This window comes from Rhinatrema bivittatum, chromosome 16 (genome assembly GCF_901001135.1).
Source record: "Rhinatrema bivittatum chromosome 16, aRhiBiv1.1, whole genome shotgun sequence".
Classification (NCBI taxonomy): domain Eukaryota; kingdom Metazoa; phylum Chordata; class Amphibia; order Gymnophiona; family Rhinatrematidae; genus Rhinatrema; species Rhinatrema bivittatum.
The window spans coordinates 34,790,598-34,807,347 of record NC_042630.1 but is presented as its reverse complement, the minus strand read 5'-3'; the positions used below and the strand labels follow the sequence as shown (position 1 = coordinate 34,807,347).

General features: G+C 45.9%; 1 protein-coding gene across 5 annotated transcripts in view; it reads left to right on the top strand.

The window, feature by feature from the left end:
* The window catches only part of ARHGEF11 (Rho guanine nucleotide exchange factor 11), a 218,593-nt gene that overhangs the window by 171,336 nt on the left and 30,507 nt on the right, over window positions 1-16,750 (top strand). For all 5 annotated transcript variants that reach the window (XM_029580824.1, XM_029580826.1, XM_029580827.1 and 2 more), the window contains 6 exons: window positions 258-436; window positions 805-880; window positions 999-1,166; window positions 1,613-1,700; window positions 2,973-3,080; window positions 3,721-3,803. In XM_029580824.1, coding sequence (XP_029436684.1) covers window positions 258-436; window positions 805-880; window positions 999-1,166; window positions 1,613-1,700; window positions 2,973-3,080; window positions 3,721-3,803 — 702 coding nt within the window. The remainder of the gene's footprint in view (window positions 1-257; window positions 437-804; window positions 881-998; window positions 1,167-1,612; window positions 1,701-2,972; window positions 3,081-3,720; window positions 3,804-16,750) is intronic.

Here is a 16,750-nt window from a genome sequence, read left to right as displayed (position 1 = left end):
CAGGAACGAAATTAGCAGGTAAGGAATAATTTTCTTATTCTGAGGGACTGCAGGTGGCACTCTCGGTTAAGTAGCAGTGCTTGAAAAGATTTTAGTTCTCTGCCTCCCATCAGAACCCACTTACCTGAACTGATCTGTGGTACTACAGGAACAAAAATGAGCAGGTAAGAACCAATTTTCCTTTATCCCTGCGACCTCCTCTCTTGAGCCCTCCAGTCCTGCAGGTGACAGGCTGTGTATATCTCTTTGTCTTGCAGATGATACCTCTGAACACACAAAGCTGTGTCGTTGCCGGGACCGGTGCCGTGAGATCCTCAAGTACGTGAACGAGGCAGTAAAGCAAGCGGAGAACCAGCACCGATTGATTGTGTACCAGAAACGTCTTGATGCCACCTCATTGGAGAGAACCAGCAACCCTCTGGCAGCAGAGTTTAAGGCATGTTGTCGCTGTGCTATCTTTTCTCTCAGCAAATTACTTCACGGCATGTGAATGTCAGGTCTTCCACTCAGCCCAGTGAATTACTTCAGGTTCTTGGCTGCTGTCTTCTCATGTCTGAGTTGCCTCTTTGAGCAGGGCTTTGGGGGAATGCTTTTATTTTTCCTGTTTGTGCCACTGTGTCGGTATTAAATATACAGTGCAGACGCTGAAATGCAAATTACTGAAGTGCTAGAAGTTAAAAGCCAAGCTAAACTGTAAAACTGAGGCTCAACAAATTAAGCTGAAGTCACATTAGTCCATGCCTGCCTCTTTCCGATGATATTTCAGTTGTTTAGTGATTTTTGGATTTCATTCTTGGCCAACAGAACCTTGACCTCACCACAAGGCGGATGATCCATGAAGGCCCTCTGACCTGGCGGATTGCCAAAGATAAAACCACTGGTTAGTAAATGAAGTGCAGCACAAGTTTCCCAGGAAGGACTAGTGATCTTCAGACTCTCTGTAATGGTTTTGGTAGGGGAAGGTTTATCTTTTTATTATGGTTCCTCAACCCGTGTAGATTTGCACGTTCTTCTGCTGGAAGATCTGCTGGTGCTCCTTCAGAAGCAAGATGAAAAACTGGTGCTGAAGTGCCACAGCAAGACCACGCTGGGCTCATCGGACACGAAGCAGACCTTCAGCCCCGTGATCAAGCTCAACTCTGTGCTCGTCCGTTCCGTGGCGACAGGTAATGTGCCGGAGAGTGTAGCATTCTTCCTCCTCAAGAACACCGGGAGTGGGGGGCGAGGAGGGGCATCATGCCAGCCAAATTCAGGACATGCATTATTTCAGATGGCACAAGTGTGTATAATAATATGCATTTGAACACAGTGCATGATCTCATGTGAGACCTCTTGTGTCCACATGCGCACAAGTAGATTGGCTGTGACCCAGGTCAAAAAACTCTTCTCTTTGGTCTGGATAGGAGAATTTGTCTATCACTGTGGATGACTGGAGATCAAGTGGGGACTGCAGAGGGGCAACAGGGCAAGTGGAGAGAGGTCCTTATCTGCCAGGGCTTGAGAGATAGCAAAGTCCCTTAGCGGTAGTTTTCTGGGCTTGTTACCTTAGGCCTCTGTGGCTTCCTTGTGCCGAATGCCCTACTGCAGCACTCCCTCTGCTCTCTCTCCTCAGACAAGCGAGCCCTTTTCGTCATCTGCACGTCAGAGCTGGGACCCCAGATCTACGAGCTGGTGGCGCTCACGTCTTCAGAGAAGAACACGTAAGGATACACAGGACTCCCACTCCTGTTAACCACAGCAGCCTTCTCTCATAATTCATGTAATAGTAAAGGTAACCTCAACTCTGAGAGATCATTACAGACTCTCCCCACCTAGATGATGAGAAATATGTTTTAATTTTAACATAAATGAGTTCTCAATCGGTTTCAGCCTGTGTTGTCTGGGACGGTTCCTCACAAATGTGTTTTTTGGCACAGCAGTTTCCTCCTGCTCCTCTGGACTTCTAGGTCAAACAAAATCCACCCCTTCCTTGGGTCTTTGATGCTTTGGCCCAAGGATGTTCCCTCATTTTTATTCCCTACTCTCCTACTCTGCCTTCGCTATGAATGTCTTTGGCTGAGGACCTTGAAGCATGGCTCCTTCCAGATCCCCACGCAGATGCCGTTCTTGAATAATAACCGAAAGGGGTTGGAGGGAATTCTGGGCCTGTATGTTGAAATCATTTATCCTTGTCATCCAGCACGGGACGTGCTCTCCTACCATGTGCTGGAGACAGAATATACTGGCAGGCTGAGGGCAGCATGGGCGCTTCTGTTAATCTCTGCCTCCATCTGCTGGTTGGTGGACATAACCCATGCGTCTGCACTGGTCTGGCTGTACTCCAGAAAAAGAAATTATCAAGTAAGAACTAATTTCTCCTTTTGTGACCTAACAGTTTCCTCCTATTCTTTTGGGTTTCCAACTCAACTGGAACGAACTACTGTTGGGCTACAGCTCTATGAGCTGCTTTTCATATTTTACCCAGGAATTTCCTCCCCCTCTTTCATATCCCTCTTTAAACCCACTTAGCCCGGCCAGAGGCCTTGCACAAGTGTTCCTTTCAAACCCCTGCAATCGAGGGCCTTAAATCGGTCCACTTTGTGTCGTCGCTGTGCGACGATTCCCTCCCCAGTCCCTCCCTCTCTGCAGCTCTCCTGCCTCGGCAGGCCCAAGGAGCAGAGGCCAGGCCCTGTAGTCAAAGTTGGGTTCCCTGCATTGTAGTGCTTAGCAATGCCACTAATCCATCAAGCCGGCCCTCTAAAACCCTTTTCAAATGGCCACACAAGATTATCCCCTGTGTCCCTAGGCCTGTGTTTTTCTAGGGTTTCAATGGATATAACTGCCTTGATTGCTGTTTAAGGTCGCTCCTGTATGAACTCTCTGGGTGACATCGCTCATGAGAGACTCTTCCTCTGCCAGATGTGTTCTCCTCGTGTACATGAGGCTGCCTTTATTTTTGCTTTTAGCTTTTTCTTTCTTTCGCTTGTGTAAAGGTGGAAAGAGCTGGTAGAAGAAGCAGCAAAAAGCGCGATGAGGAATGCCTCCTGCGCATCCAAACGCAGGCTGCCGGAAATGCCGAGTCACGGTCCACCGCCTGTCAGGTGACCAGAGCTTCCTTGCATTATTATTTAAAACGTAAAAAAAACCTCACCCTGGTGAGAATCAGCTCATTGGCTCAGGTGGAACCTGTGTTTCGAGGATACTTCAGTGATTGGGGAAAAAAAGCCCTTTTTAATCAAAGTTCTTATGTACTTTAGAGCTAGATAAATATATTTGTTAGCAACAGCGTGCATCTTGGGCTTTGTGTTCTACTTTCACTCTGCAGAAGCTGAGTGTATAAAAAAGACCCTTGAAAACCAACTGTAGATTGTCTGCTTTTATTCTTAGTTGCCAATGGTATCCAACACCAGCAAATAGTGTACATGAAATCATTCAGTTCTAAAAGAAACACAGCTGCAAAATAGGGGGAATATGCAAGTTTGTTTTTTACATGAAAAGACTTCCAAAATCAGCTCTAAAAAGTGAGATGATAGGTTTTGGTGGGTTTTTTTTTTAAATAATAACTGGATATAGCTTTAAGCTCTGCACTGTGTGCAGGTCAGAGCTGGGGAGTCAGCACAGTGCACATTTGCATGGCGATTGCTAGCTCTGTTGACTCTTATGGTGACCCTTCAGGATGCGAGACTTTGTTCTGTTAGGTATTTTCTGGGGTTGCAAATCTGTGTGTTTCTTTCTTCCTAGTGTGGTGCTGCAGGATGCTGGGGTACCCCCCATCCTCTCTGCAGGAGACAGCTCAGGTCCAGAAACTGAAGAGGTCCCTGCAAGTAAGTCTGTGCGCCAAGGATCCACCGACCAGTTATTCCCAGCCTTTGTGGGAGGAGTTTCCCATTCAGCACCCACTTAAGAGCTCTGAAAAAAAAAATCACAAGACAGCCCCCACTACACACAAACACTTTTAAAGTTTAAAAAATACTTCAAAATCCAAATGTTAATGTAATGCAAGTTTTCCTGTAAGCAGTAGCTGATTTCATGCGTACTCTGTAGAGGATGTTTCCTGGCGACACTGACCTCTTGTGTAAGTTGTGTGGTAGAGAGGGATTGAGCACAACCTGGGACTATGTCTTGCTCTCTTGATACTGTTTGGGGTGATTGGGCTAAAGCATCCAAAGAATTGGCCATCTCCAGTGGGCAAATAGACTACTAATTGATTTGCCATCATAATACAGCACTGATCAAGTTAGGTTTATGAGGGCAGCCAAAGACTGTGGATGTACGAGTCAAATCACATTGTTCTGTTCCTGTGGAGGTGGGCAGTGTGTTTTGCCCCTTGCCATGTCCTGTCATGTCTGTGTTTTACCGTAGTATTAGAGGCAGCTTGCGGGGCCTACCATCATCACATATCCTTGTAGCCCATATGATATTGCAGAATTAAATCAGTCTTTTCTTAAAAGCCTTATTTATACATGTAAGAACGTTTTGTTGGGGGGAGGAAGCGAGGACTGACCTGGTTACAGCGGGAGATGAAACTTCCTTGAATGACATGGTACTTCTATGATAAGCTACACTGAGGGCATTAGCAAATATGACTTTGAGATTTGTCTGAAATTCAGCATATTGCAACTATTACTACATTACCACTGCTATACTAAATGTATGCAGTGCTGCACAGACACCTGAAAGAGACATTCCCTGCTCCATGGAGCTTACAGTCTAGTCAAGAGACACAGATAAGAGGTTTCAGTTTTATAAAAACTGGTTAAAAACAACAAGGCCAGGATCAGGATGAGCCAGTTTGGGATTTAAATCCACTTCAAATGGATCAGGTTTTAGGTTGGATGTGAATGAGTCACTTTAACTGATCAAAAGGTCTCTGCCTTCTAAGAGGATAATTTTTAGACACCATGCAAAGTGGTAAAGTCTGTATGTACCTGTTAACATGCAGACTTTACCAATAATTTTCAAAGTCATTTTATACCTGGGTAAAGTTCCCTAGTATGCACACAGATTATACCAGGAAGTTACACCTGCTTCTGATGTGTATACCTTCTGCAAGTTAAGTTACGTGCAGACATTTGAAAACCCAAAAGTCTGCGCGTAAGTGACTTTGAAAATGACACCCTAAAGTCTATGTAAGAAAAATAGGCAGTGGGGTGGGTGGGTGGGTGGGTATGGGGCAAAAGGGGAGGGACTTAAAAAAAAATTAAAAAAAAAAAGCACTTTAGTGTTACAAAGCCAGAATTAACTTCTTTGGCAAACAAGTAAAATGACGTGTCATTCATATGTTGTAGCTGAATGAATTATTGTTTATGTTGAAATGTTTTCGCTTAGAATGCTTTTTGTTGTGATAAGTTATACATTTTAAATAAATTGCCAAAGAATGAACATCTTTGGCAATCCAGTAAAACTACAAACAGAAAAAAAAACCCACCTGTAAAACATAATTTCTACTCAGACTGCTAGGCTGCACAATTATTAAAGCATTGCATCGTTTCTTATGATCTTAAGGCAGGAAACTAGGTATAGTGCTCATTCTCCAGTGACTCAAAGGAGTGTGCAAAGATCAATGCCGCCAGTTCTCCGTGGAAAAGCACAATAAAACAGCCATATGAGTTGGGTGACATCGTCTAATGGTGCCAAGTTGGGCCTTTTTTTCTTTCACAGTTCAGAAAGTTAAACTGTACCTTCTGAGTGTGAGTGGGAGTTCCCATGTTTGTGACACCATGTATCTCTCCGTTAGTTTATTTCCATCTGCTTCACGAATGATCCCCTCCAGCAGATGGAGACAGAGAGAGTTTTACTGACATTGCCATATAACACGAGGTGCCACTGCAGTTCCTTAGTATTTCTCTGGCTCCAGCAGATGGTGGCTGTGCAAAGCCTGCAGTCTGAGTTTAAAAAATAAAAAAGTGAGACTAGAAGATTGAGGAGTGCTTCTCTCCCAGGGGGTTGTTAGGTCCTGGTGGGACCATCCCCCTGGTCTGTGAGGTGGATGAGCAGGGGGTCAGACGACCCTTTATTGCTCAGTCCTTCATCGCTGGGCAGGGCAGAAAACTAGGGGTCTTGGTTCCTTCGCCCTGAAGCCATTCTTCAAGGGAAGTGTCGATTTCTTAGATTGCCTGATTAGATTTTTTTTTTTTTTAAGAAAACTTTAAAGACAGAGGGAGTAAACGGGTTGCTGTGGGACGACATGCTTTACCTCGACTCCTCTTAGGTGATCGAGCGGCTCAGTTTTTATTTCCTGTTCCTCCAGCGGCTCTACTGATGTTGCAGCTTGGCTTCCGGTTTCAGGCCGTGCGGTTCATATTGTGCTGCATGTGGAGAAGCATGCGTGTCTCTTGCGCAATGGCTGATCTCCCATGCCTGTGCAGCGGAGAGGGCACTTCAGGGATGGTGGCAGTGTCTTTGGGTAGGTGCCACTAGCCTGGGAGGCTCTCACCAGTGCAGCAGACTGTGGATGATCCCTTACCACTAAGCGCGGGAACAGCGGCCATCTTGTCCACATTCGCGGCTGCCTCGCGGGCCATGAGGGGAGGGGATTTCTCTCCTCCTTTATTCCCCGGTGGTTAGGACCTCTGGGGGAGGGCAAGATAATGAGGGGCCTCACTCTGGAGGCGAGGAGGATCCCCTGGAGGACTCGGATGCCTCTTCTACTTTTTCCTCTGATTTTGTCCTCCAATTGCAATAAAGCTTATAAGGCCAGGAAAGCTGCAGGCCGGCTTAGAGCTGTGCAGCGGGTTTTAGTGCACCCAAGGCCGGCAAAGAGGGCCAAGCCCTCCCGGGCTACAGGGGTCCAGCATGTCCCAGGAACCTCTGCACTGACTACCACCGCAGAGAGCTCCGAAGCTTCAGAAGTGGAGGATCCATGGGTGCAGGACCCACTGGGGTCCGTTCCAGGTTTGGCGGATCAGGATCCAGATTAGGCACTGATCAAGAGCCCGGCGGTGGAAGAGGACGATCGCAAGGTGGATGGCTGTTCCACAAGGAGAGGAGCTGGATCCCCTGATACCCACTGTACTGGAAGAATTGAGTATAAAGATCCCGCGAGAGGAATCAGGGCTGGAAGAAGTGGACCCGGTCACGGCTGGCCTCTGGGGTCCAACAAGGTCTTTTCCATTTCACAAGTTGCTCAACAATTTGGTGTTTAGGGAGTGCGATACTCCTGAGACAGGCCTGAAGGTTTGTATCCTTTGCCAGAGGATACGCTTGAGCTCCTGAAGGTCCCAAAGGTGGATGCATCAGTTTCGGCTGTTACTAAGAAGAAAGACTATTCCAGTTGCTGGTTTTATAGCTCTGAAAGACCTTCAGGATAGGAAGCTGGAAGTGCACCTCAAGAAGATTTTTGAGGCGTCTGCCCTTGGCATTTGAGCACCTGTGTGTGGCAGTTTCATGTTGAGGGCGGGCTTATGTTGGGTACAGCAGTTACAGGCAGACAGGTCCTTGTCTGATTCTGAGAGACAGCATGTGGAGCGGCTGGAAGCTGTGGTGCCCTATGGTGCTGATGCGATATATGATCTCGTTAGGACCTCCTCCAGGACAATGATGTCTGTTTCAGCCCAGAGACTACTCTGGTTGAGGAATTGGTCAGTCAACGTTTCATCCAAATCTCACTTAGGAGCTTTGCCTTTGAAGGGGAAGTTGCTCTTTGGTCCAGACTTGGAGGAGATGATCAAGCTTCTCGGGGAGAATGTCATAAATTGCCTGAAGATAAGCTGAAAGAGAAAAGGGGTCCTTTCCTCCTCGTTCTCGCTTCAGAAGAAATAGGCGGTTTTGGCCTTTCAGAGGGTATGGGGTTTCCCAGAGACTATTGTCGGGAAGACAGCCGTCCTGGAACTAGTCCTTTTGAGGGCGAAAGCCAGGAAGAGATGGCTCCTCCCACTGTGGAGGTGGAGCCAAATCTGCCCAATGATGCGATGCTGGTCCACTCCTCGGTTCCAGTGATAGAGGGCCGGCTGGCTGTGTTGTACAAAGAGTGGGCCAAAATCACGTCAGACCAGTGGGTGTTAAGTGTGATGAAACAAGGTTACACTTCAGAATTTGCTCAGCCGCTAAGAGATTTGTTCTTGGTCTCCACATGTACTTACGAGGAAAAGAAAGTGGCAGTGAGGGAAACTGTGTCGTCTTCACATGCTGGGAGCCATTGTTCCTGTCCCCCTGGAGGAACAGGGAACAGGCCGTTATTCCATTTATTTCCCATGAAGGAGAGCACATTCCGCCAAATCCTTGATTTAAAAAAGGTGAATGTGACTCTTAAGGTTCCTCTGTTTCGAATGGAAACTCGTGCACCGAGGCAGTCACTGAGCGCAAAGTACCTGGAGTCTCTGGATTTGACCAAAGTAATCTTGCACATAGGAATTCAGCCTGATCACCAAAGAGATCTGGGATTCATGGTTCTGGGAGAACATTTTCAGTTTTGCGCCCTACCCTTTGGCCGAGGGCCTTCACCAAGGTGATGGTAGTGGTGGCTGCGGCTCTCCGGAGGGACGAGGTCTTGGTTCACCACTATCTGGATGACTGGCTGATTCGAGCAGTCAGAAATCCTTTGCCGGGAGGCAGTTGACTTAGTCCTCAGGTGCCTGAGGTCGTTGGGATGGATAGTCTGTCCAAGAGTCATCCTTTAGTTACAATGTGAACCGGTATGATGTATGCATACTAATACCGGTATATAAAAAGTTTCAAATAAATAAATAAATTTACCTTCCCAGGGGGCCCGAGCTGTGAGAGCGAGAGAGAGGAAGGGCAGAGTCCGGCTGACCGGTGAGGAGGCGGAGATTCACCAACTACTCGCACCTGTGAACCCGCTCCTGTGACATCACTCGCCTGCGCCTGTGAGAATAAAAATCCGCGGGACTGCAGGGGAAATCGGGGCCCGAGCTGTGAGAGCGAGAGAGAGGAAGGGCAGAGTCCGGCTGACCGGTGAGGAGGCGGAGATTCACCAACTACTCGCACCTGCGAACCCGCTCCTGTGACATCACTCGCCTGCGCCCGTGAGAATAAAAATCCGCGGGACTGCGGCGCACTGTAGCCGCCGGCACGTCGCCTAAGCCGCGCGTGCCCAAGGGGCGCGCGCGACTTAGACCGACTTTGACCGCTTGGAACGCTTTGGAAACATTGTGCAGATATTAGAAATTATATGGGGCGGAAAAGGAAGGCCAAAGTCGTAACATCATCTCCGGCTGGATTGAGAACAGGGCCGATGGATGCTCACATCTACAAGATATCGCCACAAGAGGACAATGGGGGAGACTGTTCAGAAGTCTCTCTGTCCTGGCTCCAGGCTAGCACCTTCACAGCCCCTTTTGGGAACATCAGATGGAACTAGAGGGTCGTCAATAGTAAGTGATATTGAAACTAGTGTTCAAACACCGAATGAAGTGAGCCCTCCCTGCCCAGAGCTAATACAGCAAGGGACAGGTTTGGATATAACACCTACCATTGATAGCGCTAGGTTATCAACCGTAGATGCTACCAATGTGACATTAGGGGACTTGTGGAGAATGATGATAAAATTGGATTCCAATGTTTCTTTGATGAATATATCTCTCGGTGCAACAGTAAATAAGAATAAGATACTTATACAGGAACAGGGGAAACGTTTGAGTGATATAGAAATTTCCGCACAGAAATTTCCGCACAGAATGTAAAAGTAGAAATTGAGAATGTTAAAAAGTTAGAAATTATGCATACAACTGATAATATTATTTTGCATTCCAATGTGGAAAATTTGGAAAATTTAATGCGTATAAAAAATCTACGAATGGTGAATTTCCCATGTACAAGGTTGTTATCTCCTTTTGAAATGTTTTCCAAATATGTTAAGGAAATTCTAGCTCTGAACGAAATACCTGCTGTTTCTAAAATTTATTATTTTCCTTTCCAAAGAGGAGATAAGCCTGGGAATGGAGAATTGCAGTGTCCAGGAATATCAACCTTTTTGGAAGAATCTGTGGATATGATTGAAAAAAGGGCTACTATGTTTGTATCGTTTATTTCAGAGAGAGATAAAGAGATTATTTTGGAAAAATTCTTTAAAAACAAGGATATATTATTTTGTGGGCAAAAAGTCTTCATCTTCCCTGATGTCTCTAAACCGACTCAGGTGAGGAGAAGGCAATTTTTAGCCCTTAAAAATAAGGTAATAGATCTGGGGGCAACTTTTTTTTTAAAGTACCCCAGTAAATGCTTTATCAATTATCAGGGGAAAAAGTTTATATTTACACAACCCTCTCATTTGGAAAATTTCCTGAGAGACAAGAATCAGGAACAATTGGAAAATAATTTGTCACCATCATTGTCAGCCTAATAAGATAGGTAGAGATATCTCTTTCGTTTTCTATATTTATTTTGAAGTAAGTAATTACTTTATTGGAAGAGGGCACCCCACACATTATTTTGTTTATTATAGCATTTGTTTTAGGTATTTCCTTTATGGTCTTAGATATTATTATTGTCTATGTAGAGATGCTATAATAATTTTTCCTGTATTATGCATAACGTGTATGATTTATTGTTTAATGACAATGAAAATCAATAAAGTCTAAATTGTAAAAAAAAAAATTTACCTTCCCAGATTTTGGAATTCCTGGGGGTGTGTTTCAATAGCAAGGTGGGGAAGGTATTCCTCACCGAAGAGCAGATTTCCAAATTGCAAGCTCAAGTTTGCGGATTGTTGAGGAAACAGGTTCCAAGGTCTGGGATTACTTGCAAGTTCTCGGGTCTATGGCTTCCACCTTGGAGTTGTTTCTCTGGGCATTTTCTCATATGAGGTCTCTACGGTCGGCTTTAATATCCCCAGCTGCCACTTCCACTTACGGAGCTTGCAAGGTCCAGTCTCTCATCGTGGCTTAGTCCGTACAAGTTGAGATGAGGTGTAGACCTAGATATCCCGGTCTGGACAATCTTCACCCCCGATGCCAGTATGTTCAGGGGCAGTGGTCAACAGTGTGTTCAGGGGCCATCAGTTGCTTAGAGATGAGAGCCGTACGTTTGGCTCTACAGGCATTTCTGCCCCTGGTGAGGGGGAAAGCCAGTGAGAGTCTTGTCGGACAATGCGACAACGGTGGCTTATATCAACCAACAGGGTGGCACCAAGAGTTGGGCAGTGGCTCAGGAAGCCCTGGATCTAATCAGCTGGACAGAGCAACATCTAGTGCTGTTAGCAATCTCTCACATATTGGGCATGGATAAACGTGCAAGTGGATTTTCTGAGCCGACAACAGCTGGACCTTGGAGCGTGGGAGCTGTTAGAGGAAGCAATGTGCCTCATCAGTCGCAGATGGGGCACATCATGCATGGATCTAATGGTGACTTTCTGCAATGCCAAGGCCCCGCAGTTCTTCAGTCGAAGAAGGAAATGAGGAGCAAAAGGGGTAGATGCGTTAGTTCTGCCTTGGCCGACAGAAGTCCTTCTGTATGTGTTTCTGCTTTGGCTGCTGGTGGGCAAAGTCTTGCGATGCATAGAGGTCCATCCAGGTGACATGATCCTCATAGCGCCAGAGTGGACGAGGTGCCCGTGGTTTGCAGACTTGGTCAACGTAGCAGTGGACGGTTTGCAGCTAGCTCATCTGCTGAATCTTCTGCATCAAGGCCCCAAACTTTCAGATGAGGCGGCTTGCTTTTGTCTAGTGGCTTGGTTTTTGAGAGGGAGCAATTAAGGAATAAGGGTTATTCAGAAGGGGTCATCATTACTCTTTTGCAGTCTAGGAAGACTTCCACCTCCTTGGTGTATGTGAGGGAATGGAGAGTTTGAGGCCTGGTGTACAGAGCAAGGGGTGGATCCTATGCAGGCCTCTGTAGCACATATTCTGGCCTTTCTGCAAAAGGGTTTGTTAAAGGGTTTATCTTTTAATTCCCTCAGGATTCAGGGAGGGGCTTTGGGCTGTCTTGAGGTAAGGTTATTTTCCTATTAACAGCAGCCTCTCCGGCCCCTGAAGCAGGCAATTATTGCCGAAACACTGGCGGTGTCGGGCGGCTTCACAGGACCTAAGAGAAATTGGTTACAACGCGGTTAAGGTATTCATTACCAAAGCGGTAAAAAGCAGTTCAGCTCACGATAGTAGCTGCTCAAGTATGGGCGGCTTCAATTATTCTTTTTTTTGTGTGTAATAATTACCTTTCAAAGCTTCTCTTAAGGACTGTGGTTATTAAGGAGAGTTTGCAAATAGGATAAAATATATTATCACAAAAAAACAAGGAACACAGAATGCTGCAAAAACATGAGGACTAAAGCTCACTTAAAAATTTAAAGCAAAAACGGTGTATTCTAACATTGAGGTACTCCCTTTTGGGAGTTACCCTTAAAGATACCAGACATTAAAAGTCTACCCATAAGGATTTGCATTTTCCCCGTATTTTGTTTGTTGTTAATCCAAGAAGAGGGGAATTCTATTTTTGAGGTGTGTTTTTTTTTTTTTGGTTGACCTCATCATGAAGGGAGCCATTTTGGAGTTTGGGGTCTCCTTGAGGATGGTTCCTTCCTTTCTGCCGAAGGTGGTGTCGTTGTTCCACTTAAATCAGTCAGTGGAGCTCCCATCTTTCCCAAGTTTGGCTCCTACGGCGCCTCGGGCCAAAGAGTTGCAACGTTTGGATGTAAAGCGAGCATTGTGGCAGTACCTGAACAGATGCCGCTTGTCAGATCATCTTTTTGTGCTATGGAGTGGTGCAAAAAAGGGGTCAAAAGCCATCATTGCACAGTGGTTAAAAGAGGGTATTAACTCCGCGTATATCTGCTGGGGTCGCCCTGTCCTGGAGGGGCTACGGGCTTATTCTGCCCGTTCTCAAGCGGCCTCCTGGGCTGAGTTCAGCAAGGTTCACAGCAAGAGATCTGTAGGGCGGCTACTTGGAAATCATTGCAAACTTTAGCCAGGCATTACTGTTTGGATGTCCAGGCCCCAGAGACCATGGGCTTTGGTGAAGGTGTACTTCAAGTGGGACTCTTGCAGTCCTACCCCATTTAGGGAAGCTTTGGTACATCCCAGAATCCTGGACTGATCCAGGTACGAACAGGGAAAAGAAAATTGGTTCTTACCTGCTAATTTTCATTCCTGTAGTACCACAGATCCATCCAGAGTCCTGCCCTCTGGAGGAAAGGAAAGTTTGGAGAGTCTACTCGATCTATGTTTTTTATGATTACTCTGAAGAATGGCACAGGTTTAGTTAGTCCTACACAGGATTTTGTGTGGGCTTGGTTTTCTGTTCCAGGTTTTCCACTTCCCACTACCTGTTCAGGGGATGTTAGTTATAGTGTTGGCATTTGTTTGGATTTTGGCTTGGGTACAGATCAATACTGAGGGACTGCATGTGGCACCTCTTGTTATCTGGCAGTGTTAGTAAAACTTTCTCTGTCTCCATCTGCTGGAAGGGGCGCAAAACCCAGGAGTCTGCACTGATCTGTGGTACTACAGGAATGAAAATTAGCAGGTAAGAACCAATTTTCCTATAAGATGTAAAAGCCCATTCAAGTCCTATAAGAAATGCCAGCATAAAATGTCTATTTTAGACTTGTATACCTTATGTCTCAAGTGTTTAGGATCGGACCAAGACACAATAAATTGTGGCCCCTATGGCAGAATGTCCCCACAGGCATTAGTATTTCAAGATCTCCAATTCAAAATATGAGCTGCTACTCCGAGTGGAGTAAAGTTTTAAAAACAAAAACATTGAAAATCTCATTGTACATCAAGGAAGAATCGAAGTGGGGAAATGGTGCCGAAATATCTGTGCCGAGAGATCATGATGCAGACTCTGCACTGAGCACATCAGTACCAAAACATCATGACTTGGAGCCAGCAAGGCACATGTTGGCACAGAAATGTCACTCATAGGTGCCGAAAGATCAAAGCAGAGATTCTTCGTCACTGAAACTTGCAAGAAAAAACGAAAATGGCACCAAAACAACTAATTAGTACAAAAAAAACCCAGAGCCTCAGAAAATAGCATGACATTGCCTCCATTACTAGAACTGGAAACTGAGCCCTACCACAAGCAGAAAGCAAGATGTTCTGTCACTTCAACTGTTGCCAGAATGCCCTGCCTTCATATAGAAGCTATGGGCAGCTTTTTGTAAAAACATACATGAGAGAAGTACCAGAAAAAAAGAAGCCTATACATCATTCCAGATGCCCTGTATTAGAGAGATGAAGAGGAACTACCATTGAAATTTCCTCCGTCAGTTTTTCAAAAGAAGCCTCAGTATTTGTGTGACATTCTTCAACTTTACATCCCTAAATGGACTTTCCCTGTACGTACCCAAAACAGCCCAGACTCCTGGGTTTTGCTTCCCTGCCAGCAGATGGAGACAGAGAAAGTTTCACTGCCACTGCCACATAACCTGAGGTGCCACCTGCAGTCCCTCAGGATTTCTCTGTCTCCAGCAGATGGTAGATGGTGCAAAACCTGCAGTCTGGAAACAGGATGCTGGGCTTGATGGACCCTTGGTCTGACCCAGTATGGCATTTTCTTATGTTCTTATGTTCTTATTGGACCAAACTATAGTTTTACCAGTGTTTTTTTCCAAAGCCACAGGCAGCACCAACAGAGCAAGCATTACAAACTCTATTATATGGACAGAACTAACACTTACAAAACATCAACTCCACTCTTCAGATCCTAGGATATAAGTAAAACATGGCAATTTGTAAAGAAGCAAACATTGTCTATGTCAGGGGTCAGGAACCTTTTTGGCTGAGAGAGCCATAAACGCCACATATTTTAAAATGTAATTCCATGAGAGCCATACAATATGTTTAAAACTAAATACAAGTAAATGTGTGCATTTTATGTAAGATCACACTTTTAAAGTACAATAAGTCTCTGAAAATATTACACCAGGACTTAAGACACCAATACATCTCCTATTAGGAAAACGGACCAAGTCAGGCTGCTATAGAGTCCTACACAGAAACTACACGCCAGCAGAAAACCTCACCTGAATCACGTGCTGTCCCTCACCTAACATAGAATAAAGAGACCAAAACGCATAACAAGAAGCATGCAGACAAAAACTGAATTGGAAACTGCAACAAGCCAGAGTCTCTGTATGCAGTGTAACAAAGGAAAAAAGAAACATCACACATCCTTATAAAACAAATCAAGAAATATAAAATCATCAGCAGTAAAACTGTACTAACAAAAAGAACATATTTCGAAACAGCTGATGAGTGGAATATCCAATAATTAAAAACTCATATAAAACATTTCCAGATACCAACAAAATATTTCAAAATAGCAGACACAAAGATCCAGTAATGAAAAATAATAAGGATACAAAAATTTTTTTGCTCTGCATACCTGGGAACGTTTGATATCCAGGTGTCCTGAGATTGTTCTGAATTAGCAGGAGGTGGGGTGGTTTGCTTGGAACTTTCTCCTCTCTCAGTCACATACCAGCGCTCTCTCTCACACTGGCTCTCAATGACACACCACCTATACACACATGCTCTCAGTCACTCACATATACAAATGTTTTTTCTCTCTCACTTATATAGGCTCTTAATTACACATTTACACACATGCTGTCTATCTTTTCACGCTTACACACACACAGGCTTTCAATCACATAAATACATGCTGTCTTTTTCTCTCACACACAGACTCTCATTCACATGCTTACAAACATGTCCTCTCTTTCTCTCATTTACACACAGGCTCTCAATCACATACTCACATGCTCCCTCACCTAAATCAGCTCTCAATCACACACATACACACATGGTCTCTCTCTCTCATTTAAACACAGGCTCTCAATCACATACTCACATGCTCCCTCACCTAAATCAGCTCTCAATCACACAGACACACATGGTCTCTCTCTCTCATTTAAACACAGGCTCTCAATCACATACTCACATGCTCCATCACCTAAACCAGCTGTCAATCAGACACAGACACACATGATCTCTCTCTTACTTATACACACAGGCTCTTAATCATACATACACATGATCTCTCTCACACACAAAGGATCTCAATCATACACACATACTCTTTCAAACAAACAGGTTTTCAATTACAAACTTACACATACAGGTTCCCAATGGTAAACTTACATTCATGCTCTCTCTCTCACAGGCAGGATCTCAATCACAGACATACTCTCTTTCACATATACAGGCTCTCAATCATTCACATACATGCAATCTCTCACTCACACACACAGGATCTCAAACACACATCTCGCTCATTCACTCTCTCTCTCTCTCCCCCTTCCCCCCCCCCCCCCGCCCCCCGGGAACTCGCGGCAGCAGCAGCCACCTCCCAACGCTAACCTCCTTCATTTTCAGCCCTCGCGGAGGCGAAGGCGGAGTCCCATCGGCCGCGGTTGAAGATTTTCATTTTCCTCCGAGCCGCGCTGCAATCTTCTTCCCGTCGGACACTAGCGTGCCTGCGCGGGTCTTCCCGCGCAGGCACCCGATGCTCTCCACTTCCTCTTCCGGGCCGCGGGAAGAGAGCACGGCGTGCTCTCTTCTTCCCGCGGCCCGGAAGAGGAAGTGGAGAGCATCGGGTGCCTGCGCGGGAAGACCCGCGCAGGCACCCGATGACTCCAGCGCTGGCACCCGGCTGACACCCGATGACTCCCGCGCAGGCACCCGGATGACTCTAGTCGGCGTGCTCTCTTCTCCCCCCCCCCCCCCGCGGCCCGGAAGAGGAAGTGGTGAGCATCGGGTGCCTGCGCGGAAGAAGAGACCACGCTAGTGTGGTCTCTTCTTCCCGCGCAGGCACCCGCTGCTCTCCACTTCCTCTTCCGGGCCGCGGGGGGGGGGGGAGAAGAGAGCAC